Genomic DNA, 25,878 nt, shown 5'->3' on the forward strand with positions numbered 1-25,878 from the left:
GACAGTGTGATAAATGACGCCGCTGAGGACCCTCAACTCATAAACAGACAAAAACGGCTGGCAGATATCGATATGATGATGCACTGAATCTGAGGACGGAGAATGGCTGGTGCTCAGTGTGGTGAAGAGAGATGACAAAAACAAAGTTTAAAGGGAGAGTTGCAAGCTACCGTCATTTAATGCCGCACGCTATTATTTGCTTAAATAATTAAACCCAACAGGCTTATATTTGGGACAGGCGTCTATGCGGGATGGGCTTTTAATTCCTCTCATGCATCACTGTTGCCCAGCAAAAATGGAAATGCATTCAAATTATTTATTTAACCCTCTGAAACCTGAGCAAATTTGGGAAGATGGTAATAAGCAACAAAAGAAGAAATGACCCAGAGGTGAGCAAGAAATCTGTGAAAAGTAAAAATAATTACTTGAAAATTTTCCTAACAACCTAAAAAGAAAAAATCACATTGCTTATTAGCAATTCAGGTCCAAGTTATGTCACACACACTTTTTCCCTCCTGCAGCAGTTTTTTGTTGGGCACCCAAGATTAGTATCATCAATTCCCTATATGACCAAATGTTGAGTAATGGGCAGAAAAGTGTTTGTGCACAACATTATGATGTCACAGCGAAGCTCACTTTGGAAATTTTGGATATAAAATATCATCACTTCATCATTTTATCCCATGACACATTTATGTGAAATTTTGTCATAACTAGCATGTGAATTCTTGAGTTATTGCCGAAACATGTTTTGTGAGATCACAGTGACTTTAACTTTTGATCAATGATGACCAAAATCTAATCAGGTCATTCTTGAGTCCAAGTGGACGTTTATGCCAAATTTGAGGAAACTCCTCAAAGCCCTCTTAAGAATTGCAATCACGACATTAAGATGCAAGGTGACCTTTGAACACCAAAATCTAATTAGGTCATCAGTGAGTACAAGTGTTTGCACCAAATTTGGGAAAACTCACTCATGGCATTCTTGAAATATCATGTTCAAACGGGCATACAACTGGAAAACATATTGCTAATAAAAACTAGTCTCATATCCTCAAAAAAGTTGTGAAATATAGACATTAAGAGTACTTTAAAGTACTCAGCTGACTCAGCATCACAATTACTTCTACCAGAGCGATAAACAACCAGCTGAACTTATCAAGAACAATAAGCAGATACTCAATATCAATGATGAGCAGGTCAGGTATTGATCATTCAGATGCCAATATGTCAATAACTTGCACTGAGGTCTCAATGATCTATTTAATGTTCCCAGATAGTCACACAAAGAGTCAAAGGTTCAAAACCGTGTAAAACTTTATGATCTCACTCATCCGCGTGAATCAGAGTGCGACCGACACCTGACCCGAGAGACGGACCCTCGATTAGTGAACGAGCAGTTTGACCTGAGCTGCCTAATAGACTGCCATCGAGCAGGCGGGAGGTAGAGAGCGGAAAGTGTCTCTTTCCCCTCTCATTAAAGGCCGACACAGACAAAGCTTCCAGCCCAATGACGATAAGCAGAGACGAGTCTGACGACAGAGGGATGAAGAAAGGACAGAGGAACCAGACTATTAAAGGACGGTGCCTGGGAGATTTGAGAATTTGGTCTTTTTTTTCATACACTCTGTCCCTTTAGATAAACTTAATAACACAGGTTCAAACGGGGACATGGAGTCGTTACAGTCACTGAGACCTCCCTATTATATCCATTTACTAACTAGGCATTCTGGTAGATATTTGCTTTCATTTTAAGAGTAAAAAAGGAGAAGATCAACCTCTATATGGTAAGTAAGGAGGTGGAGTCTTAGCTTAGCATAAAGACCGTGAACAGAAGAAAAAGTAGTCTCCTTTATCCAAACCAAAAATTCCTAGCTTTCAGTCAGTGTTGTTCACGAGCTAAAACCTTAGCATGTAACTTGCTCTAAAACCACAAACTTCACTCCAATCACTGTACAAAACACACATACATAATATTGATCTGCATATATCACACCAAGAAAAAGCTAATTTCCCAAGACAGAACTAGATCTTTTGGATCCACACCTTTAAATCTGCCAACTCCACCAGCTGACCAGATAGACGCTGCTATCAAGACTCTTCTAAATCAATTAAAGGAAGCAATTCATAGTTTCAGCTCCAATCTTAAATTCCTGCCAAAACCAATATGTTGGCATGACTACACATCAGTGTGACTCAAAATGACGTCAGAATCAGGTGTTGGTAAAGGAAAACTGAATCTCCACTTTCCAACGGAAATTGGTTAGAATGGATGCATGTCGGACCGAGGATGGGAACAAACAAGCTGACAATTTCGTCTGATATCTAGCTACTATTTCTTTACATTTGGGCGCCTTGCAAAATGATTTTGAGTGGTGTAAAATCACACTGAACATGTCCACTTAGAGAAATGGCAGTGAAAAAACTGCATGCGGAGAAAAAAAAAAAAGACAAAAAGAGTGAAAGAGATGAGGCAGACGATGACCACATTTCGAGAGGGTGAGGTAAGAATGAGAGAGACACGACAGAGATAAACAGAGAGGGAGGGGAGAGGGAAGGACTTGGAGAGGTGGGGAACAAGAGAGAAAAACAAGGCTAGACAGGGAATCAGACGGTCAGAGCGACAGTGGCAGACTGACCGGCAAAACACAATGAGGAGCTGATAGACGATCAGAAAAAGCAGGAAAGGATGTGCCGTACCTTCTCTTTCAGCCCGGAATACAAAAGTCCGAAGGGATGTGACGACCTCAAACTTGTTGTCACCGAGACCTCGCACCTGTCTAATAGCACTGGCGAGGATCATACCTTTAGAGTACATCTCCTAAAACAGAGAGACACAAAATCAAACAGATATGAGACAAAAACACACACACTAAATAAGTACACAAACATGAGCCAACACACACGCAGCACCACACATACTAACAACGTGACTCAATTGTTGCTTATTCCTATTATCTGCATCTGTAGACCCACAATTACCGTTTTCGAGCGCATTGTTTGCATCAATAGATGTGTAATTCTGAGCTGTATTACCGTCGGCTAGGATCGCATTCACTTTGAAACGCCACCGACAGACATCCTCATCAAATTAGAGCCCATCAATGCGGCGTCAAATTTATTTGCAGAAATAGCTTCCCTGTTCCCTTTCAAGCGAGAACTTTGATAAATGGCACCAGCTCTTGGACAAGAAGCATCTCAATCAAAAACCTGGAGCAGAAATACAAACAGTATATCTTTTCATATGAGCTGTATATTGTGAACAGAACTTATTGTGCTAATTTTCAGGTGCGTTCTTGTATTTTGGGTTTCTGCAACAACATGTTTACATGCTTTAATGTTCAAAAAAATCCTTTATTTTCCTCATATTGTCTGTGCTGGGCAGGGAATGACTGGGACTTGAGTACAGCGGCACTATTTTACCATGAAAAAAACACCAATAAAAGCTTCTACTGCAAACCCTTCCCAACCTGACATGTTTTGGTGGGAATATGATCCAAAATTGGGGAGAAATAAATACTGGAATCCAACACTGCATGTTTCCCTGCTACATGTAGCAGTGTATTTGCTACTAAGTAATGACTATAACAGAGTTGCTACCCTTATGTCACAAATTAAAGGCATATAAGCAAAAATCACCACAACTAGACATGCTGCAGCAGGAATATGATCCCAAAACGGGTCAAAATGATGTTAGCATGTAATTACATGTAGCAGTGTACTTCTATCCAATGAATGGCTGTAACAGTAAAATTGCACTTTCTACAGTGAAAAATCACCAATAAAAGCTTTGAAACCAAATCTTTACAATCTATGACACAAAATATGGGAGACATAAATAATACTAACAACAAAGATTACATGTGTCCTTGTGTTAGCATGTAGCTACATGTAGCAGTGTACTTGCAGTCTGGAGGAATGAATGTAATGGAGTGAAACAGCACTTTTTACACTGAAAATTCACCAATAAAAGCTTCTAAACCAAAGTATTTACAACCAAACAGGTAGGAATATGATTCAAAGTCATGGAGAAAAATCAATAATATCTGCAACCAAGATTTCATGTTTCTCTGATGTTAGTATGTAGCTACATGTAGCAATGTACTTGCAGTTAGGGAAATGACTGTAATAGATCAAAATGGCACTGTCTACAATGAAAAATCGCTAATGACAGCTTTTAAACTGTGGGAGACGACAGGACTTGAGCACACTGATCAATTTCAGCCTTTAATAGTGCAAACAGACTAACGTTTGAACACCACTGTGTCTTCATCTAATTCAAAAGGCTACATGTTCTTGGATGATGTGCATGGAATCTTATTGCCAGGTCTTCCAAAATCTTCCCATCCACATGTTGCAGCAGGAATATGAACCAAAATCAGGAAGAAATCAACATTGACTACCAAGATTACATGTTTTCTGATGTTAGCATGTAGCTACATGTAGTAGCGTAATGGAAAATATCTAATGAAAGTTAATAAACCAAAAAAATTCACAACATATTGTAGCAAGAATATAGTCCAAAATTGTAGGAATTTACCAACATCAGCAACCAAAATTATCTGTTTGAGAAAATCTCAAAGGCAAAATTAAATCCTTGGAAACAGTATTCAGAATGGTCTAAATCCAAGGTTTTTGCCCAAATTGATTACTTTCACATATCTTTACCTCAATATTTAAAAGTTTTAATATGCACACTTGACACTGTAACATTAAATATATGACAGAAAACAAGGAACTGCACAATAAGTCCTCTTTAAGGAGGCAAGGACACATTTGCGTTGATGTGATCTTTGAAATTAACACCAATTGCTCAAATTATAAACTTGAAAATATGTGCGATTTGAAAAGAAGGCGCAGGAAGCAGCCCAAAAAGTTAATTACGCTGCATTAAAGATCCCCAAAAACACAAGAATAGCACACACAGAGCACAGTCATTTGGGTGTTAGGAGACATCATAAAACAAATCTACAAGCTGAAAACAAACTTCTCAAATATTTAAAAAGAGACAGGCATGCTGTAGTGGGGATTTGGGTAAAGCACAGGAAGCGCTTGTTGGGTAAAGTGGGATTGTGCTGTGTGTGTATTGTTTCATTACCCCCCGCGTTTTCCCCCAGCAGCTCTGGCAGAGGCATCCAAATAAGGAGGATGTTGCACTGGAGGCTTGGTGACCCTCTTTACAGCCTCCCCATGACAATGGCAATTAAAGCACTGGGTCATTGTCAATATGAAAAGGAGACAGAAGGAGCGAAAAAAGAGAACTCAAACGTCAAAATTATCACTTCTAAAGAAGCAAGGACAGCCCGGCACTGCTGATGAATCAGTATTCAAACTGTGATGCGGCGAGGATAACAGAGAAATGCCCTTAAAGTAGTTGGATAAAGCTAAGAACATGTCAGATTGTAATGTTTTTGCAACAGAGTGAACCGGGGGGACAGTGCATTACACTGCTGTAGCGGCGTGAAAATCACCGGGTTATAAAAAAAGGAAAAGAAAGGGGTCGTTGCAGACATTGCATTATTCATGTCGATAATGTCATTATCATTGCAAAGTATGAAAAAAAAAAAACAGACAACCCTTTTTTTCTGTCTCTCCCTCTCTCTCTCACTCTGTCGCTCTTCAACGGGCTTGACCTGAATTTTGATTCTCTGCAGTCCTGTGCACAGTGTACTGGTGTGTGGTGATTGCCATGCACAATACTGCAACACTGTATTGAGAGAGTGCGAAGGATGAACCGAGGGAGAAAAAAAAAGAAAAAGGAAGTGAACTTCTGACTCCCTCTCGCCATTCTTAATTAATCCAGTGACCTTGCCAGCCACAAAAGCCTATTTCTAGAAACCATACAGCCAAAAATACACCATAGTCGGTTAGAGAGAGAGCGGGGGCGGAGAAAGAGAGGATGGATGGATGGATAGAGGGAGCGTGAAATTTGAAAAAAAAAGAGGAGAAATTAGGTTTGTGTGAAAGGCCAAGGAGAGGACTGAGAGAAAGAAAATGAAAAAGGAGCGTGGAGATGGAGTTTAAAAAAAAAAGAGATAAAAACAGAAACAGTGGAATTCCATCATCGGGAAGCAGCGCAAGAAGAGAGACATCATGTCGAAGCGAAGAAGAGGGTCAGGGAGGGGTCCTTCTCATATTAAAGCAGGATGTTAACAATGGCAAGAAGTGGCTCAACCTAATTACCGACAGCCAGTCTTGTGCATTTCTCTCCCTTGGAGTTTCACACCAATATCTCTCATTTTTTTCTCCTCTCTCTAAATTTAGCTTAAAGGAAGGTGAGGAAAAGGAGAGAGCGTGTGGATGGATTAGCTCGGTGGCTGATAATTACAACCCGGTATGGGTTAACGGTAATTAATTGTTTTAATTCTACTTTCGGGGTCACGGAGGGAGGGGGTTGTTTAATTGCGAGTTGTGCATCTGTAAATACTCTGACGGCGGAGTCAGTGGAGGGACGATGAAAAGGAGCGGTCAGCGTTGCAGACATTGCACGCCGCCCACACACACACACACACATAATGTTTATGGACTAATCTCAAGAGGAAGGACTGCCAAGGAAGCAATGAGGCCTAACTATCTTTCTTTCTCCAATAACAGACACACCTGACTCGCCTCCTGCTGCCAAAGATCTCCTCCACACTTATTTCCCCTCACTCTGACCTCCCTCCCACTCTCCACTCCCTCACTCCCACATCCTCCCGTTACACCCTCCCAACATTGTCATTTTGCAGGGCGGTGTCAGTCCTTTTTTTTTTTTTTTTGCGGCGTGGATAACTGTGAACTGTCCTTTCTTTTCAAAAACAACCTGGTAAACTTCAGGAAACAATTAAGGCAGAGCAATGGCGCTAAAGCCTACAATAACGGAGGCGGCGTGTGGAGAAAGCAGGGAAGAGGGTAAAGAGGGTGGAAAGAGTTTTACCACCAGCATGGAGTTAAGGTTTCTGGCACCGCCGCAGCTTTTTGCAATGGAGGTATGAGGACACCAACTGGTCGCAGCACAAAACTGCAGCTTACAGGAAACGCCTGTGGGCAACAATGCATCCTTACTCAGTGTTTCAGTAAGTAGGGGTGCCTTAAGGGTTTTTGAGATGCAGCTTCCTAGCTGTTTCGATGCAAGTCCAAGTTAGGTATGTGGTCTTTATAAAGTTGCAAGACTTTTAGGTCTCTGCATGTTGACCATGAAAATGAGACACAACATTGTCATTTCAAACCTGTGTTAAATCATTTAGCTCTAATAATTAAACATTGAAGGTATGTGTCTAAGAAACATCAGCCTGGTACTGAATTATTGCTTTGTAATTGTTTTATAAAGTCAAATACGGAGATTTTTGGTGTCAGGTTTTGGGTTATGCTCACCCCTTTGAAACCTGAGCAAAATTAGCTTTCTTTCTTTAAAAAACATCAGAGGGAGGCGAGCAACTTTATAAGAAATGGCCCAAGAATTAGCAATAAATTGACAAGACGTTTCAAGAAAATTACTGAAAAATAGGGGGGAAAAGATAAAATAACCTCAAGAAAGTGCATAAGATATTATTTTCTTCTTTTTTCTATGACATCATTACAAATATAGTTTTCTGGACATTTTTTCTCTTATTTTTCAATTTCCATGTCACTTTTACTATTTTTTTTTCTTTTTTTTTTGCAGTTTGCAGGTTTTTCTTGTCTCGTTGCTATATTTTTTCTTGTGTTTCTAAAGTTTTCAGATGTTAAAATGCTTGTGAAAGGCATCTAATTGCAGCACAAGAAAACTGATGACAGTGCAGGTGTTAAAAGGTTAATGTGGATGTATGACTGTATGCTTTTCCATATTTTCTGATATTAAATGTGGCCAAAGTTTCAAATAAAGTAGCTCCATGCTACTATTGGGGAGACATGTAAATTTGGTTGCTCAAATTCTGGATTATATTCCTGCCACAACATGTCTGGTTGTTAAATTTTGGTTAAAATGCCTTTATTCTTGATTTATAATGGTAGAAAGTACCACAATGCTCTGTTACAGTGATTCCCCAGCTGCAAATACACTGCAGACATGCACATGTAGCTACATGCTAACGCCAAGGACAAAAATACTCTTGGTTGCCAATATCGTTAATTTTTCTCTAATTTTCTATCATATTCTTGACAGAGCATGTAAAGCTGTATTTAGAAGCTTTTATCTGTGATTTATCATGCTAGGAAATGCAGCTGTACTCTGTCCGTCATTCTCCTGGCCATAATACACTGCTACATGTAGCTACATGCTAGCATCACAGAAAAATGTAATTTTGGTTGCCAATGTTGTTAATTTCTCCCTTATTTTGGATCACAGTCCTGCTAAAACATGTCCAGTTGTGGAGATTTTGAAATAGAAGCTTTCATTAAGGGTTTCTTTATGGTAGAAAGTCCCGCTTTAATATGTTACAGTCATTCCCCAGCTGCAATGACGTTGCAGAGATGCCGAGATGTGGGAAACCTAGAAATGCCGACTAATCACAGCATACTTGAAAAAGGGGACATTCTTGTCCTTTGTAAACCTATAACCTACATGAGCATATCTGTCACGCGCAGGGACGACCCGCGGTGACTTCAATCAAATTCAACTCTAGCCGTGGATCCGATACTACAAGCTCCCCTCTTAACTTCAAAAACTGCCAATTTTATCGTTTGTCAATCTAAAAATATTGATAGAAAGATTTTTTACTACTTTTCTAGAGATCACCTTAAATTCAAGGTAAATCTACCCGAGAGGTAGCACCAGACTTAAATTATATCTGTTCTTAAATGTCTCTCTTTATCGTTAAGATCTCTTGGATATCAAAATTTGACCGGGATGTGTCATGCATAAGAAAATAAAAACACAAAAATGCATTAAATCAAAATGGTTTTTTTTTTCAGATACACTGCAGATTGCAGCTGATTATGTGACATACTTTGAGCGCAGCAGAAAATGAAAAAGAGAAACACTCGAGGTGTTACAGTAGCTAAGCCTTGGCGCAGTCATCTTGGGAAAACACAGGAGGGAGTAAGCAGAGGGGCTTTCAGGCTTGGAAAGAGAGAGCTTTGCAGCGTCAGACAGACACACAGACAATCAGGCAGACTGATACACTCAAAGACTGATCCCCGATCCTAAAACCTCATCTCCCCTTTGGCCTCCTATTCAGCCTCCCCTCCTCCTCCTCCATCCTCTCATCCCTTCATCCCTTGCAGCCATTCTCCTCCGTCCCTCCCTCCCCTCACTAACCTGAAGCCGGCTTTCGACTGTTTTCACAAACACACACACATTCACTGACATGCATGACACCACGTCAGGACCCTGAAGACTCCATCTCAGGCCCAAAGCGTTCTCCCGAGTCAATCCCGGTGTTGACGAAATCAGGCGAAAGGGGTGATTGATGAGACGGATTGGATACAACGCTGCAGTGAGGGAGAAGTGAGACTGAGGATCTCGCTACTCTCCCACGCCACCTCCGCTACCCCGGTGATGACATCACCACGGCCAGAGACCTTCAAGCTGCGACTGCGATTAAGTGCGATTAGTTCTGTCTGGGGCTGACAGATCCCACAGGATTTTATACTACAAAAGAGTTTTTCTGGTGTTGAAAGTTGGAGAAAGAGAACAAGCATGGGAATGTTTCAGTGTGGAGGCATTTTTATTTTTGTGTACGGGGAGTAAAGACTGGACAACATGATGGACTGATAAAACAGTCCAGTTCAAGATGCGGTTTCAAAGAGCCTAATCTAAAGTCTGGTGCAGATGCAGACTGCACAAATTTTGCTATGATTTGTGCATGTGAGACACATTTTTACGATTCGAGATGAAAGGGATGCACACTAATGGATTTTTGCAGTAGTCTCGCTGAATAACATGGTAACATGGTAACATTAACATGTTAGCATGTTGGCACTGTCAGTGCCAGAGTAGCAATTTGACAGTAACATTTTGCTCAAATGTGACAAAGCACCGCCTGAGATTTATAAGTAAACCAGCATTTAAGTAGTATATTTGTGGTCTGTGTAGAGATATGGTTACGTAGGAACGTGGTTATTAGAGTGATTTAGTTTAATCTACATTTTGCAAACACGTAAGTGCAAGTATGAAGTAAACAGACTTTATTAGGTTCAGTGGCTGAAAGATTTGTAACATCAGATATATGGACTTGCATGCAGGACAGGTTGACTCATTACGACACAAATAATCAAAATTAAAGGTAACTGAAGGTTCAGGGTGGATGATAAAGGGTGGTATATTGACGGACAAATATATAACATAAAAAGTATGTCTACTAGAGTGTATGATCACCTGAAACTGAGATTTGTTGTGTTTTGGTACCTTGGAATGAGCCGTTAACATCTACAAAGGAAGCAGATCCTCATCTAAGTTTCTACAGTATCTCAGAACAGTCAAATCAAACTCTGACTAGATAGGGCCAGCTGCATGACACTGCTTTATTCATTTTTTTATTGGTTGAAAGTGGAAGAGACCACTGCAGATAATCCAGCTCCCAGTGAAAAACCTCCTGAATAACAAACACTGAAGGAATTCTGACTGTCAGACATTTCTATTACTTATTGCCACTAAATTCTGCATACTGTTCCTTTAAAACCTCACAAATTCAAATTGAAGAAAACTTAATGACTTTTAAGGTCAGATAATTATTAGGATTGCCTTTAAGAAATTTTAAGACTTTTCAAGGACCTGCAGATACCCTGTTATAGTTGAGTACTTGCCACTGATAAAACCAGTTAGGCTACATTAATCCATATTAAATCTAATACAGAGTCTTTAAACAAAATCAATCTACGTCCATATGAGCGTTTTAGCACCGTTGCAGTTCTAATCTCTATCCAGACTAACGAGCGTTAAATGCATATCACATGACCATTCACACTGCGCATGCAAGCCAGAGTAAACAGTAAGCATTGCTTCACACGGTAACTGTCGCTGATAGATCGAACAGTAGTCTTGCCTCCTGCACATGTAAGCAGTGGTAGTGAGAAAAAATATTTAACTGCACAACAACTGCTAGCAAAGACAACGAGGTCAGAAACACCTGTAATTTGTTTTCCATGTCAAAATAACAACAAGTAGTCGAGGCCCATAGATACATACAGGCTAATGCAGCGTGTTATGGGCGTGACCAATCAGAGAAGGACACGTCATGGCTTATAATGCCCAAACAGGAAGCTTACAGGGGTGTCCACGACAGTGTCTCCAAACCCCTCCGTTCTGCCCATTCAGAGTAAATTGCAGTGCCATTGTTTTTAAAATAACACAGGGAGAGCTGCGTTCCAAAGTGCTCCATTATAGAGAGGATGAAGGGCTGAAACTTGAATTTAATGTGGATGTAGCGTTAGTGTCGGTTGGTTTAAGTTTGCCTTCATATCAGGTTGGTTATTTTTTTTTACCCCTATAAATGTCAAATTAACACGTGATGACACCATAAATATGCTAATTCAGGCATGGCACTATATAGTGACATTTAGCAACTGATGGAGCAGCTTTAAAATACTTTGAAATTGAATGGTTAACAAAATTGCTACTCACTGAAGCACCTGGGGGACAGAAGATTAATAGCATCCAGTCCTTTTATTTTATATTTTTAATTAACTTAAAACTCAAAAGAAAAAGGGGTAAATTAAACATTCTGACACTTTAATGAATTTGCATCTCATGCTTTCATTCTGGATTTTTAAGCATTTATCGAGATTTATGCCTCGAGTTTTAATCATTCTGCAACATACTGCATGACGAGGACACACAAATGCACAGTTCTCCATTTCCGTATGGGAATTTGGGATCATCCGACTGGAATAACCCGACAATCCATAGATCTGACTGGAGATCAATTGTGTAGGTTTTGCAGTCCCTCAATATGGGATGAAAAATGACTTGTTATGTAAGCTGTGCAGCCATTTTTTTAGTCTGCACTCGGTATAACAGCACACATGCACGAGGTAACGAAAAAAAAAAGCCACCGACTCATATTTCAATTTCTGACACAAAGTGGTGCTGAGAGACTTCCTGTCTGTCCATGCAATCTTCCTCTACCCCCGCGCTCCTCTCTGTGGAGGTGGCACTGGGTGGCACGCTGGGTGGCGCGGGGCCTCAGCTGGCCGCACAAAGCAGGGATGACAGAGAGATTGTGCTCGACCTCTCCGGTCACCCGAAACATGATGAAGCCCTCTGCTTTCTCAGAGGGGAGAGTCACATTGGCAGGATGACTTTAAAAAGTCCAAACAACAATCCCTGTTCCCCCTCTCTCTATCAAACACACACACACACACACACACACACACAGAGGCAAACTTTCATCTTTCCAAAAACTGGCGTGCCTCCGCCGACAGTGACACGGAGTATAAAGTGCTGACTCGCTGGCCTCCCCGCCGATTCCCACTCTGCCGGCGACAGAGCGTGTCCTGATAAATAAAGCAACAAATTCAATGGAAAGAGAAAACGAGGGGAAAGAGAGCGAGCGAGCGCGAGCGGCCGGGGGAGCGAGAGAGCATGGAGGGCTATAATTAGTAAGTGATTAACGAGCAGGCATCAGACAGGTCCCACATCATTGATTGCGATGTTGTGCAATGCTGCTGCAGCGAAAACGAGCTGGCCCTGAGAAGGGGCGCAGAGGTCACGCTCACACACACACTCAATTGTTTTGTTTTTTTTAGTGCAAGATACATCCAACAGTCATTAGCGAGAACATGAAGGTAAAGCACAATGTGTCAGATAGGTTAGGGCCACTTGAGACTCGGAGGATAACGCAGAACTTATGCAGTAAAAAGTCTGTTTTGAAGGATAATAACAGAGTTCATGAAAGTTTTAACTCCTAAAGTACAAATCATGTACTCAGTTGTTTTTTTTCTTCCTTTCTTCCAGGAAGCCAACGGAAACTATTAATTTCTCTTTGTTATAATTAGTTCATTTTTGTCGGTTGTTACATCATTGTTGCGTGATGATGCAGATTAAGGGCAGATTGATTTGCAAAGTGTGCACCGCGTTACCTCTAGGCTGGGTTTCAAAGCTGAATACTTTTGAGTACTGACTGGAACACATCCGCAGAGTTAAGTATTGAAAAGAGTCTCAAAAGTTGGCCACAAGTGCTTGGTCAGATTATTATTTAACTACTCTTTGATCCAAAGTTTCCTATTTAAATCAGAAAACTTTTCCAGATTGAGACGATAGTTTATTTAAGTAGTTAGGCAACTGACCACTTTTCAGTCACAGCTAAAAACATTCGCACTCCTCCAGGTAATGAATGCAAACTTATTTTAAAACTGGATTTTAAATTATTCTAAATATTTTTAAGACTTTTTTGCTATTTTTACATTTTTTTTTTTAATTTAGTAATTAACTGAACCTTTTATCTTATCTTTTATACTGTAAATCTGAATCCTCTATGAGGTTATATAAGTCATTGCTCTTTAAAGCACTTCGAACTGCCCTGTTCAACAAAATGTGCCTTACAAATAAGATGCCTTGCTTAGTTCTTTAAGTAATAATGATGCATAGTGGTGTACTACATGTAAATTAAGGGTTTAAACTCTGTAGTACTGTAGCTGCCACACAGATACAGTGAGAAAGAAATTATTCAGAATGAGGGTCGACAGATTATCAGCCTGGCGATTATTAGGGTCGATATTTGGCATTTTGCTGACTATCTATACTGGCATTTCAGTGCCAAGAAAGTGTGAGCATGGGATAAACATTTACTTTGTGAAACTCCAGGGAGTTACCTTTGTTTTTTCATTTTTTTAATCTAAATTTCATATCACTTTATTAAAAAAAGGCATTTAAACAAAGTTTTGTGTTGGAGTTTTTTATAGTCTATTTTTTAACTACTGACAGAAAAAAAATCCTGCTAATAATTTCAATATCAGACCTGAAAAACCAATATGGGTCAATACTGTCTGTAGTATTCAGTGGACTGGACCCAGAATCAATCCAATGTCTTCTGTCTAGTTACAGGATTTTACAGAATAATTGCACCAGCACCAAATTTAAAACATGTTAAAAAATTACTCAGCCTTAATTACCTGACAACAGTAATACAACGTAAGAGAAAACATTAAAGTGGACAAGTGGGTGTGCCATTATGAGAACCAATCTGCACCCTCAGACCCATAAACGTATGGATTTATAAATTATCTGCACATGACTGTCAAAAAGCAAACTAGAGCTGAAAGTTTATGATAATGACAATCGCTGTTAACAACCTACTTGCTGTTGACGGTGTGTCATTTCCAAGTCAGTATCACAATATAAAATGTGTGTTTTTTGAAGGAAGACAGAAGGTTCTCACTAATCTTTTAAATTGTTGCATCTTAAGAATAATCTCAAGCGCACAGCTGGTAACCTACGTGGTTTGTTTACATGAGTGCACGGCTTAAATGTAATTGTTTTTTTATAGAAGTGCATCTTTAAAGTATTCAGTGTGGACAGATGTTAGGACACTGTGTTAGGCTTAGAAAATACTTTTACCAGAAATTATGACAGGAGAGATTTAAATATTTCAAAGTCACAGTATGGTATATTAAGAATTTTTTAAAAAACTGTTTAAGAGAACATAAAAAGACTGCCGTAATCATTCAAAAACTGCAGCCAAAAGCAATTTGTAAATGTTGGTGCAACAAAAAAAAGTTTCCAGGCTAAACAGGTTAAACTGCAGTATTCCCAAAGTCTTTGCTCTTTTATAGTTTTTTACTTTTTCTTCCAACTCCCATACCGTCACCCCACCTCAACCCTTCCTCCGCTCCGTCCCTCCTCTCTGTGATGATGAGGCAGGCAATGCTATGTGAAATTTCAAACTGTCACGCAGAAGGAGAATGAAGAGAGGTACAGGGAGAGAGAGAAATGCTGAGGGAGGCAAAACGAGAGTCTTCCCTCCCCTCTCGCCTCTCCTCCTTTCTTTCTGTGGGAGCTGGTCAGGTGCCAACATCAATGTACTTTACTGTACGGCTGGGCGGGCACAGAGAGTGCCTGCCTGTCACGCATGGCGTAATGTCGCTCCGTCCTTGCCCCCATTCTTTACACTGCCAAGCTAATGATGATGATGATGACAGAGGAGGAGGAGGAGAAAGAGAGGAGAACACTTAACAGCCGGCTCAGCGGCTCAAGGTATGGATTTCCGTATCAGAGGCGTGACTTCGCCGGCGTGCATGTCAAGGATGTGGTTGTGTCGGCAGTAAGCAGGAGGAGGGAGGGTTCATACACATGTTTACAAATACATTTTTATAACTTTTCCATGACTTTCAGGCAAACTTTAAAGACCTCACATTCTCTGAAATGACCATCGATACTCCTTATTTGTGCTTTTTCATTATTATATAAAAGGCTTTTAATAATATATATTATTTTAAAAATAATTTTTTGAGAACACGATTAAAGGTTTGTGACTATTACAATTTAACTTGAGGCCCTTTCACATTATTTATGCAAAAGGGGGAGGCATGTTAAAAAAAATTCTGGGGAGAGACATACGTTTTGGGCTTTTTATTTTGGAAATTTTTCTTTTGGTGTTTTTTAAAGAAAAAACGTTGGTGATTTTAAACTTTTGGTAAGTTTTGTTTGTTTTTTTTTCTTTTAGATTTTTTTTGGTGATATTTAAATAGATTTTGTGTTTTTTTCCTTTAAAAAACATTATTTTTAAAGAAAAACACTTGATATTTTTCTTTCTATTTTTTGGGGAGGATTTCTACTTTTCTTTTTAAAAAATATTGTTTGCTATTTTTTTACTTTAAAAAAAATCACCAAAACTTACACTATTCACCAAAGCCAGAAACACTAGAGAAAAGAAATTATTGTTGGATTTTCAAATTTTGGACAATCCTTGAACACATTAAGTATTATACGGTTTTGGATGCATGCATTGCATGACTTTTCCACAATTTCAGGGTATATTTAGTTTTCCAAAACGTGCCATTGCTTTTTGCAAATTCCATAAATTTTCAAGGTTTTTTTCATGACTGTGTTTTTCTGGCACTTACCTTGTCACTGTTGTAGTAAGCCAGACTCTCGCCATCAAATCTCACCCACCTCCGCTGAAAAACACAGTTTCTGCAAAGAAAAGGTGAGATCTGGCTCATTCAACCAAACTAAAACAGCTTTTAGTGAAGTTAAAAAAAAAAACAACACATCCCAAACCATCAAAACAGTCAGCCAGTAACTAAATCTGCTCTGAACAGGTACTCATATTTCATCAGGAGTGCCATTGATTCATTAATGTCAAGAGTTGTATCAACAGCTGTCAATTAGCATAATCAAAACAAATGGGTACTTTCTATTTGAATATTCAACAGCCCAAGGGCAGTTTGCCAAACCTATGCAAATCAGGTGGTGAAGGAGAATATAAAAAGGAACTAAATGATTGATAGCTCCAGTTTTGAGCAACGGTGACACATGCAGCACCGAGAGACTGTGCAAAAAAACGTAGGGCTGCCAGAAAAAGCCAAAAACTAAAGGAGAGCTGACATACTGTGCATCTTAATGCTACAAGGTTATCTCCCATCTTTCTTTCAATGGTGCGATGTATTATGGATGGATCTGCTTCGGGCTCTTGTATCTAATATCATTTATCGCTTTTAAATGTTCATCAAAGATAGAAGACACATGGGAGAGCAGCAGAATGAAAAGGGCTCTGCACAGAAACAGGAAACAGTGGTTGGCGGATTGTGGTGGTGACTTTTTTTTGGCACTTGACGGGAAGTGGCATGAGGTTTTGAGCTGTTGTGGTGAAAGGTACAAAACTGAGTGAGAACATGCACAGATTATAAAGATCCAGTGTGTAGGGAATAAGGAATATAGGTAGGAATATAAGTAGAGGAATATATTGGCAGAAATGATATATAACATTTAAAACTATGTTTTTATTAGTGTGCAATCACTTGAAACTAAAAGTCATGATTTTGTAACCTTAGAATGAGCCGTTTATAGCTACAAACACAGCAGATGTCACGATACATGATATATATTGCAAAATGTCCTTTAAACCAGTTACAAAATTATTGAATGAACAGCAGTCACAATAAAATTTAATAAAGTAGCTACTGTCAAAAAATAAAGTTGAATACACTACTGTTAAAACAGCACACTAACAGCTCTCCAGTTCATATATTACTAATATTTGCAAGTCGCACTGGTGCTCTGTGGTTACAAAATGTGACGAAGTAGTCGCAATTGGATCTCTGCAAATGCAAACACACGCCTCAACTGCTCACACTACCGCCACAACAAGTCATTAAGTTAGACTATTACCGCAGCGCTGTCAACAGCTCTCCAGTTCAAATATCAATTGTATTTGCAAATCGCAGTAGTACTCCATGGTGATGTGACTAGTCATGATCTGGAGCTCTGCAAAAGCCCTGTTTTGTGTGTGTGTCTTTGAGAGGCAGGGAGCCGTAGAAGAGAGCAAAAACCTGAACGCTGGTGGCTTATAAAAAACTATGTGACAATTTATACTCGATCTTTGTGATAGTCACTTTATATATCGCATATGGAGTAAGCCGCAATACACGATACACAATATACAATGAGTATATTCAATACATCACCCCTACTTTTAGAATATAAAACGGAATATAAAACCAGTGTTTCAGCAATTGTGAACAATCATAACCACGAGAGATACTTAAGCATACACTTATAAATGTGCTCACAAAATATTGGTGATTGGTCCAGTAGTTTACGACAAAGACTGGTGGAGATGATAAATATTCATAACATCCCTTATGCAATGTGGAGGTGCAGATAAACTGACACGGATGGGGATTTCCTTAAGATTCACATATTGTTACATCAGATTAAGAAGTGTTTGTAATATCTGATAATCTGATCTGAGTCTCTAATCACATTTATCTCCAGCAGTTACTGTGACCTACCCTTGAGGCGACAGCTTGTCCAGCCAGCCCACTTTGAGCACCTGATGTTTGGAGGGTCCATAGAAGCACGCGTATGGAGAAATATCAGGCAGTGCGCTCGTGGTCGCAGCCCCCAGAGCGTCCACAGACTCGGAGTAGAGGTCACACTCCACCATGATTAAAGACCCGTCCTGAGGGCCAGAGGCAGCTGGTCCCACAGCAAGAGCCTCTGCGGTCACGGGAAAACTTTGGTCCAAACTGGCTCGCGGCAAAATGCTGGCGCACTCCTCCACCGTTGAGTATTCTTCTGTGTAGGGGTCTGGGATAGAGGGAGCAGAGGGAGATTTTTTTTCCTTGGATTTTTTCCGTTTGGGCGTCTTTTTCCTGTAGGAGCAAGGACGACATTAAAGGAACAGTTCAAAATTTTTGGAGATACAAATTTTGATTACATTTCATGTTATTACCGTAAAAAGATAGCAGCAAAAGCATCGCATTTATTTTGTGGCAATATACTTTAAAGATGAGGCCTCTAGATTGACCCTTTGAATTTTTTGTTATGCTGCTTGCAGAAACAAAATAAAGCAAGAGAAAAATGTCTAAAGAAAAAAGAAAAAAAGAAAAAAGAAAAAAAAAAAACATATTATAACTGTAACTATTTATAATTACCATAATAAAATATTTTACAAATGTCACAAATTTTTTTCTTACATGCTCTTTGCCATGTTCTTATTTTTTTGGACAGAAATTAAGCCAATTTGTTTAGGTTTCAAAGGGTTAACATATGCTAGTTTTTAAACCTTAACATGCAGCTGCAGAACATGATTAAATCTTGTCAGTGTATCCTGTGTGCTTCACTGAGACAAGTAACCACAAAAACACAATCAGCCGTCAGTTTTTCTCTTTCTAAATATCTGAATATCTCTTTATAAACCGAGCGCGTGGGACGGCAGCATTACATCAGCATACAAACCTCTGTTTCTTCGCCTTTATCTTGTCCTTGAAACCTTTCTGCAGCCGTTCTTTTGCGCCTCGGTCCTGCAGAGCACAGGAGAGATTAGCATCAGATGAAAAGAAAAGTGTCCATCTTTCAGTCAGACACTGTTATCGTGTTGGTGCACTAAGCTGTGTTAACTTTAGTGGCTAGGTGACATTTCCATTAACCTCAGGGGGCAAACTGAAACGAGCACATTTCCCACTCTACCGTGTGACAGCATTAACACTCAGAGGGAAGTTTGGCGTGCGGACTGCGGTGGAAAACACGCCTGATAGTGCTGAAGATCTGAGAAATGTCTGTTCCTCTTTGCCGAGCTGCTACTCACTGTCCGCTAGTGGGAGTGTACGCTGTCTTACCGGAGCGCTTTCGGGGTTGTTGTACAGGAACATCTCTCCGTAGGGAGCAATAGGCGTCAAGGTTCTTTGAAGTGGAGCTAAAAAGGACACACAGACAACACAATGGTTTTGTGGTGGCATTGAAACTTGCTGTGTGAAGGCCTAAACATGCTGCATGAAAGTGAGGAGCTTAACTGGATTGTTCCGGTTAAATTTAAATCACTCAGATGTTATAGTGCCCTTTGATTAAAACCAACTCATTGATCTGAGTAAATGTGCCAACTCTTGATCCATGTAAGCAGTAAACCAATTAAATTTTGTTTTAGCATGCCTATCTCCTCTGCCTCGCTCTTTTTTTTCCTTGCCCAACTGGGAGTACGATCCTCCTCAGTCTGTCTCGAACACGCTGCCAAGGCCATTTCTCCGCCTCGGCTCCTGCAGGGACCGTGGTCGGTGGTCGGTGGAAGTGTAGACGGAGAGAGACTCTGGCCAGACACTATTAGTCTGGAGACCCCGGGCCACCCTGCGTGGGCCGCTGCCTGTCACAGTGAAAAATGACACCACCCTCTCCTGAGGATTGTGAGGGCCAAAAGACGCCGCCACGGGGCTAGACACACACATAGACACTGGCGGAGGAGCAGATACGCACGCAGACAGAGATCGAAACACCCTCAGACGCATGAAGATGCCTTGAGACAAACAGAGACGTAAAAAAGATGGACAGTCTAACACACACATGCCGATACACATGTGAATGAAGCATTTTTTAAAGGTACAGTGTGAAAGATTTAGCAGAGAGGACTGAAGATTGTAACCAGCTGAAACTTAGAAATTCTCTAGTGTTCATTGTTCAGGAGGTTTTTCACGGGAGCCGAATTATCCACAGAGGGCTCCTCCTCTCAGTAACAAACAGACCAGGTGATATTAAATGGTAAAAACACTAAATAAAACAGTTTAATGTTACAAATTGGTGTTTTTTCAATGTTGTTTGGCATGTCGGAGACGAGTCGTGAGCCTGGCACCTGCTAAAGTGTGCACAACTTTTTTCTCTTACCAAAGGTTAAAGAAGATTTTCCCAGGAGCCAAATTATCACGATCTTCCTCTCAAAGAAACAACAAACCAGGTTATTATCTACATTTTACTTATTTATGACATTTTGTACTTGCACCCCCATCTGTTCATGTACGAAATGCTGTTTAATATTTGTGCTCAAATGTTCTTGGTGTTCCTAATTTTGGATATGTCATAAGGCTACATGGGTTTCTGGTATTTTATTTTTATTCGGTAAATCGTTTAATCTAGGAAGCACTTTATGCTGAATGCAAATTTGTTTAGAGTTTGTCAGAGCTACTGAATGTTAAAACATCCATGTTTTTTCAGTACATATTAGCCTTTTTCTACCCTCATGTCTGCATGAACTACATGCCATGAACTTCTTTAAAACCAAAAAAAGTTGTAAATTATCATGTTATCTTAGAGAAGCAGGAAATGATCAGTTATCAGCATTGACTTAAAAAAACACAAATTACGCAAACCTAAAAAAAAAAAAAAACGTTTTTAAAATATTTTTCCAATTCTGTTGTTGCTGCTAACTATGGTGGCTGATGCAAAAACACAAATGTCCTATCTAGAGCCAGTTTTTGGCTGCTGTAGAAATTAGACTGTAGGTAATTATACACTAAAGAAAATAAACTCATTTTATTCCATTTTTGCCATTATATCTCGTTAAGTGGACCTTGAAGCTTTGCAGACACACACAGGCCGTTACAGAGGGGCTTGTACTGTGCTTGGTGAGCTCTATGACGGGGTCAGTTTACTTGATGATAGAATCCACTCCGGCCCCGCCGCCCTCTCTGCAGACAGGCCTGGTGGGCAGACAGCAACCATCAGTCATCATCTATCAGCCGACCTTCAGGCCACTCGCTATTCTCTCCCGAGGGCTCACCGGACGCTACCGTGCTCAATTCCTGTCTGATTCCCTCCATTCTTCCCTCGCTGGCTCCGACTGCGGTTTCTGCCTTTTGTTTCTCTCGTTGCATCTTTATCTGCTCCCGACCACACTCGCTCTCTGTAAAGTCGGCATCCGCGAAGAGACCTACTAGACGCTGCCATTGGTTTGCAGTTGGTTTGGAGGAGATTGATTTTGTTATGAATGAGGCCTCCGCTCTCTTAAGAAGAGGAGTGACAGGGCAGTTTGTTATTATCAATCTTCTGAGTCACTCCCACACTGAGCACGAAGGATGCGCGACTGTCACCATCTGAATTTAAATAAGTCACCAAACAGTTTGTCACTGGTTCCCTGAATTAACTAGTTAGGACTCTAAGAATATAACAAGTCAAGAGTGATTTATTTTTTGGTTTGATAACCATTTACTTCTTCTCAATGATAACACGCACACTAATTAGGTTTGCAGAAAAGTACCACATACTTTGGTATGAAGACTGAATAAACAAATGCAACAAGACGCAATATCTCATTTGAGCATGTGCATCTCATTTTTTCTTTCACTGCCTGTTGGATTTTTTACACATACTTCCAAAAAACTGGTTTCAAATTTCAACAAAAAATGTTTTAAAAAATAGTAAAAATATAATAGTAAGAAAATAAATAATAATAACGATAACAGGGCCAATACCTAAATAATGTCATTTCAATACTTAATCCAAAATTTAAAAAATAAATGATTCAATTGAATTTTCATACTTTAAATTATTATATATTATATATTATTATACTTTATTAAATTTAAACATTTTATCCTTGCACTATTATTTTATTTACTTTAGACTACTGTTTTATTTCATTGTATTTATTTTTTGTTTCTGCTGGTTTTAGATTTTAGTGTCCTATTTTATTGTTGCTTACCAGGACCTCAGTGCTTAGTTTTTGTTCCCTCTCATGTTTTCGAATGACAATAAACCTCCTTAAACCTGAAATCTCGTAACTGCCTCTATGTAAGTAATCAACTGCGTAAGTTTCATGGTGATATTGTTCGTAAAAAGTGTTTTTCTTTTCCCCTGTCATGTTCCCCCATTAAGCTTCTGTCAGTTCACTTATCTCTTCAGCATCAGTACAAACTGTCTTGTTTGCTCTGCGGTGTGACTTTGCACTAAAAGTGAAGTCATGCTGCCAGTGTGATGCGTGTGCACCAATGTGATGTCTGTCGACATTGCAGCACGACCACAGAAACGACCCTAAACATTTATAGCACTTAAAAGCAGAAATGCATCAAACTGAGCAGTGTGTGGATTCAAGGGCCCTTAAAGAACTAAAATTGCGCTCATTACTCTATTTTTAATCAGACTGATTCGCCGGTCTGCTGTGTTGCTGAAGAAACACAAAACAGACAAGTGTTTCATCAATGAGATTTTTCCTGTGAAAGTAACATATTTTTAAGCGGAGGTGTTGGGGTGTTAATTAAAATTCTATCCGCCTCCAACAGCAAGTTTTGATTGAATGCAACGATCATTCTGTGAGACTATGCCGCACATTTTTTTTTTTTTTTTGGATCCCATCTCGGAATAAACTCTTCAAATATGCTCGGGTAAAATGATATGTCAAATAACGCCTTGCCAGACCTCGCTGTGAAGGGAGATTTAGTTTGCTAGTCGAGCTCCCAGTTTCCCTGCTCGGGGACCGTCTCGGCTCCCTCTCTTCCTCCGTCTCTCAGCCTGTTTTGCATCCTCTTCCTTCCTCCCAACCCACTTCACTGTCTTTCTCTCAAGTCTCACTCCCTGTCTTGTTCCATACAGAGAAAAAAGTTGGAAAAACAAGGCCTGCCAAGAGACTGCTGCGGTAAAGGTACTCGGAACAAGGCAGGAGGAGGAGAAGCGTGAGGGGAGATTAAGTGCAGAAAACGGACAGAAAACTGTTGATATGCTGCGAGAGAAAATGTCACAACGTGGTCAGATTTACTCCCGGAAAGAGTGACATGTTTACAGGTGTTTAACACACATTCATGCAGATTGCTGTCACAGCAAAGCGTCATGTAATCCAGGGAGAACACATCTACCTCAGCACAGAAAGCAGCTCACGTAGCATCTCGTCAGATGAGACGCGAGGGTCGACTAAGCCCAATAAATACAGCGAGGGAGCAGGAGAAAATTCAGAACATATTTGTACTGGTTGTACTACAAGCCTGTGTGTTGTTAGCAAAGTTAAACAACTTCTAAAAAACTTTGGAGAGCCGGGCGACAGGAATACACACCGGGGTCTCGCTGAGGGACAAGATGTGAGAGAGCATATTCCCTGTGAGGTGCACGCTTGAAACGAGGGCGACGCCGTTTCCCACGACACAGCCTGCCGAAACACCCCCACCCCACCCCACCCACTCACTACCCCTCATCTCCTCTGCCGGCTTTCATCCGGGCAAACAACAGCAGCGCTGACTCTGCTGCCGAATGAAATATTCATGGCTGAGATGAAGCAGCTGAAAAGACGGTGTACCTTTCTGTATGCTGTTTGCACCGATGGGACCTTCGGAGCCGGTTAGGTGTTCAGGGCTGGATGTTTGCGCTGGTGGTGCGCTCCTGAGGAGGAAGAGAAATCAGCCGGTTAGAACCACTAGCAAAGCACGTGGGGAAAAAAGGTAACACCGTTTAAACGTAAAGGCCTTCAGAATAGAGATGTGGAACTCTGAAAGTTACTTTCGCAGTTCAAAAGTTCAACAATGTATAGCATGAGAGGGTGTTAATGTACGCGGCGTGCAGGAGTGCATATGAAATAAGAGGCCTCGGGTTCTCCGTCAGTGGAAATCTGAATGCAAAGAGAGGAAGGTCTTGTTTTCATATTCATTCATGCAGTGGCAGCGTGCAAATTTATTTCTCCAGGTGCTTTTCACTGTGCTCTTCTAACTTGTTTGATTAGTTCTCAGCCGCTCATAAACTTTCACAAAGTCAAACTTTATGCTCAAAGGAATAGTTTTGGAAAATACACTTCTTAGCTTTCAAGCTGAGAGTTAAGTGAGAAGATTGATATCGCTCTCATGTCTGAACGGCGGAGCAGCCGCTTAGCTTAGCTTCTCATCCAACTCTACAACAAAGTGATTAAAGCTGCAGTTGGCAACTTTTAGAAAAATAACTTTTTGTCATAGTTGTCTGAAACTGTCACGATATCCACACAGTTTTTGAAAAAAAATCATACTCCTCCTCTTCGTAGTGCTCATGGCGACACATGAGCAAATACAGGCAAGAGCACAAAACCTGCTGAGGTAATAATGTGACGAACACGGAGAGCTAGCTTATTAAAAAATGTTGGCTATCTCGCTAAAAAACGCTGCAAAATATGATGTTAGGTCTACTTTTCACGTTCTTGCAATTCATGCTAATTTTCAGACTCACTGCCAGCCAGGCAGCATCTCTCAGGGATTGCAGCACATCCATTTCTTAAAACATCCATCGCCTTATTTTGATTTTCAGTTTCTGGAGCTGTTGTTTTCATGAAGAGCGGGATTGGGAAAGACAACTAAAGTAAACTGTTGAGCAGTGAAATAAATCTAGACCTGGATGTCGTCACAGTTTCAGCAAATATGACAAAAATGTATTTCTATAAAAGTTATCAACTGAAGCTTTAAGCTTATTTCTATGGATATTGGATATTTACCAATATCCAATAAGCTGATTTATAATAACTCATCCGGCCGATAACCGAAATCAATATATCCACTTTTTTTCCCCACATCATCATTTTTAAGACTACATCAGCCAATATCAATAACGTGCCTATATTATCATGCGTCACGACTTATTTCCAAAATCGTTAAAGTATTCCTTCAAGTGTAACTGTTACCTGTCCTGAGGGGGCAGTATGATCTGATTCGGGATTTCAGGAACAGGACGGTGCCTCAGCCTGTAGGAGCGAGTGAGCCGTGGACCTGCAGGAGCCTTAAAACCAGGCTGTGTCTCGTAGATCGAGTTTTCCACCATTTCACAGTGAAAACCAGAACCGTCCTCTGTGAGCGTCGAATGGGAAACGTCAGCTATACAGGGGAAGGAGTCGGTGCTCGACAGCGAGGGATTCTCCGAGGAAATCTCCCAATCTGAGGGTATCTCAGATATGGAGAGAGACTCGCTGCTGCTGCTGCTGCTCCTGGAGGATGTGGATGGAGGGATGAAGTAATGTTCAGCTATGGATGTTTTGATGTTCTGGGGATCACGTGGGGCCGGTTGCGGCGGGCGAACATATCTGCTCTCCTCAGTTGCTGGTCCGAGTCCGGCTCCTGGAGGCAAAGTCTGACTCCCCTCCTGCTCCTTCTTCTCTTCTGGCTGATGGTGCTGACATGAAGTCCCCCTCTTTTTATCTGTCAGGAAGATATGTCTCGGGTGTGGCACCGGTTTCCTCTGGCAAACCCCGTTCTCTGCAGCTCCCTCTTCTTCTTCATCTTCCTCTCCGCTCAGTGGCTTCACCCCAAGTGCTTCCAAACTCCGGAGGATGCGTCTACGGTGGCCTGTTGGAAGCACTTTAAGCTCAAGTAGGCGCTCATCAGTGAGGTCTTTGCAGTCTTGCAGAGCGTGATAGCCTCCTTGCAGGAAATATGATGTATACTGGGAGAGGCGGAGCGTGGAGAGCCACTCCACGATCCCCTGGCTCGGCTCCGGAGGCTCCAACATGGTCTCACCTCTGCATCAGGAACACGGAAGATGCAGTCGACCAGCTTTAAAGTGTAGACACAAGAAAAGATAAGTTAAGTCAAAGTGACCAAACTACACCCATCATTCGT

General features: G+C 40.6%; 1 protein-coding gene across 6 annotated transcripts in view; it reads right to left on the reverse strand.

Moving 5' to 3' along the window:
- The window catches only part of arap2 (ArfGAP with RhoGAP domain, ankyrin repeat and PH domain 2), a 226,188-nt gene that overhangs the window by 196,107 nt on the left and 4,203 nt on the right, over nucleotides 1-25,878 (reverse strand). For all 6 annotated transcript variants that reach the window (XR_015775777.1, XM_088073950.1, XM_042511854.2 and 3 more), the window contains exons 2-8: nucleotides 24,948-25,812; nucleotides 23,607-23,689; nucleotides 19,180-19,256; nucleotides 18,800-18,864; nucleotides 17,851-18,213; nucleotides 15,961-16,030; nucleotides 2,701-2,821 (exon numbers count right to left, since the gene is read on the reverse strand). Coding sequence is in view for 5 of the 6 variants with exons in the window: in XM_088073950.1 (XP_087930076.1) it covers nucleotides 2,701-2,821; nucleotides 15,961-16,030; nucleotides 17,851-18,213; nucleotides 18,800-18,864; nucleotides 19,180-19,256; nucleotides 23,607-23,689; nucleotides 24,948-25,768 (1,600 nt within the window). In the remaining variant the exon portion in view is untranslated. The remainder of the gene's footprint in view (nucleotides 1-2,700; nucleotides 2,822-15,960; nucleotides 16,031-17,850; nucleotides 18,214-18,799; nucleotides 18,865-19,179; nucleotides 19,257-23,606; nucleotides 23,690-24,947; nucleotides 25,813-25,878) is intronic.

This window comes from Plectropomus leopardus, chromosome 23, assembly GCF_026936395.1.
Source record: "Plectropomus leopardus strain MGB_pleo_1.0 chromosome 23, ASM2693639v1, whole genome shotgun sequence".
In the NCBI taxonomy this organism is placed as follows: domain Eukaryota; kingdom Metazoa; phylum Chordata; class Actinopteri; order Perciformes; family Serranidae; genus Plectropomus; species Plectropomus leopardus.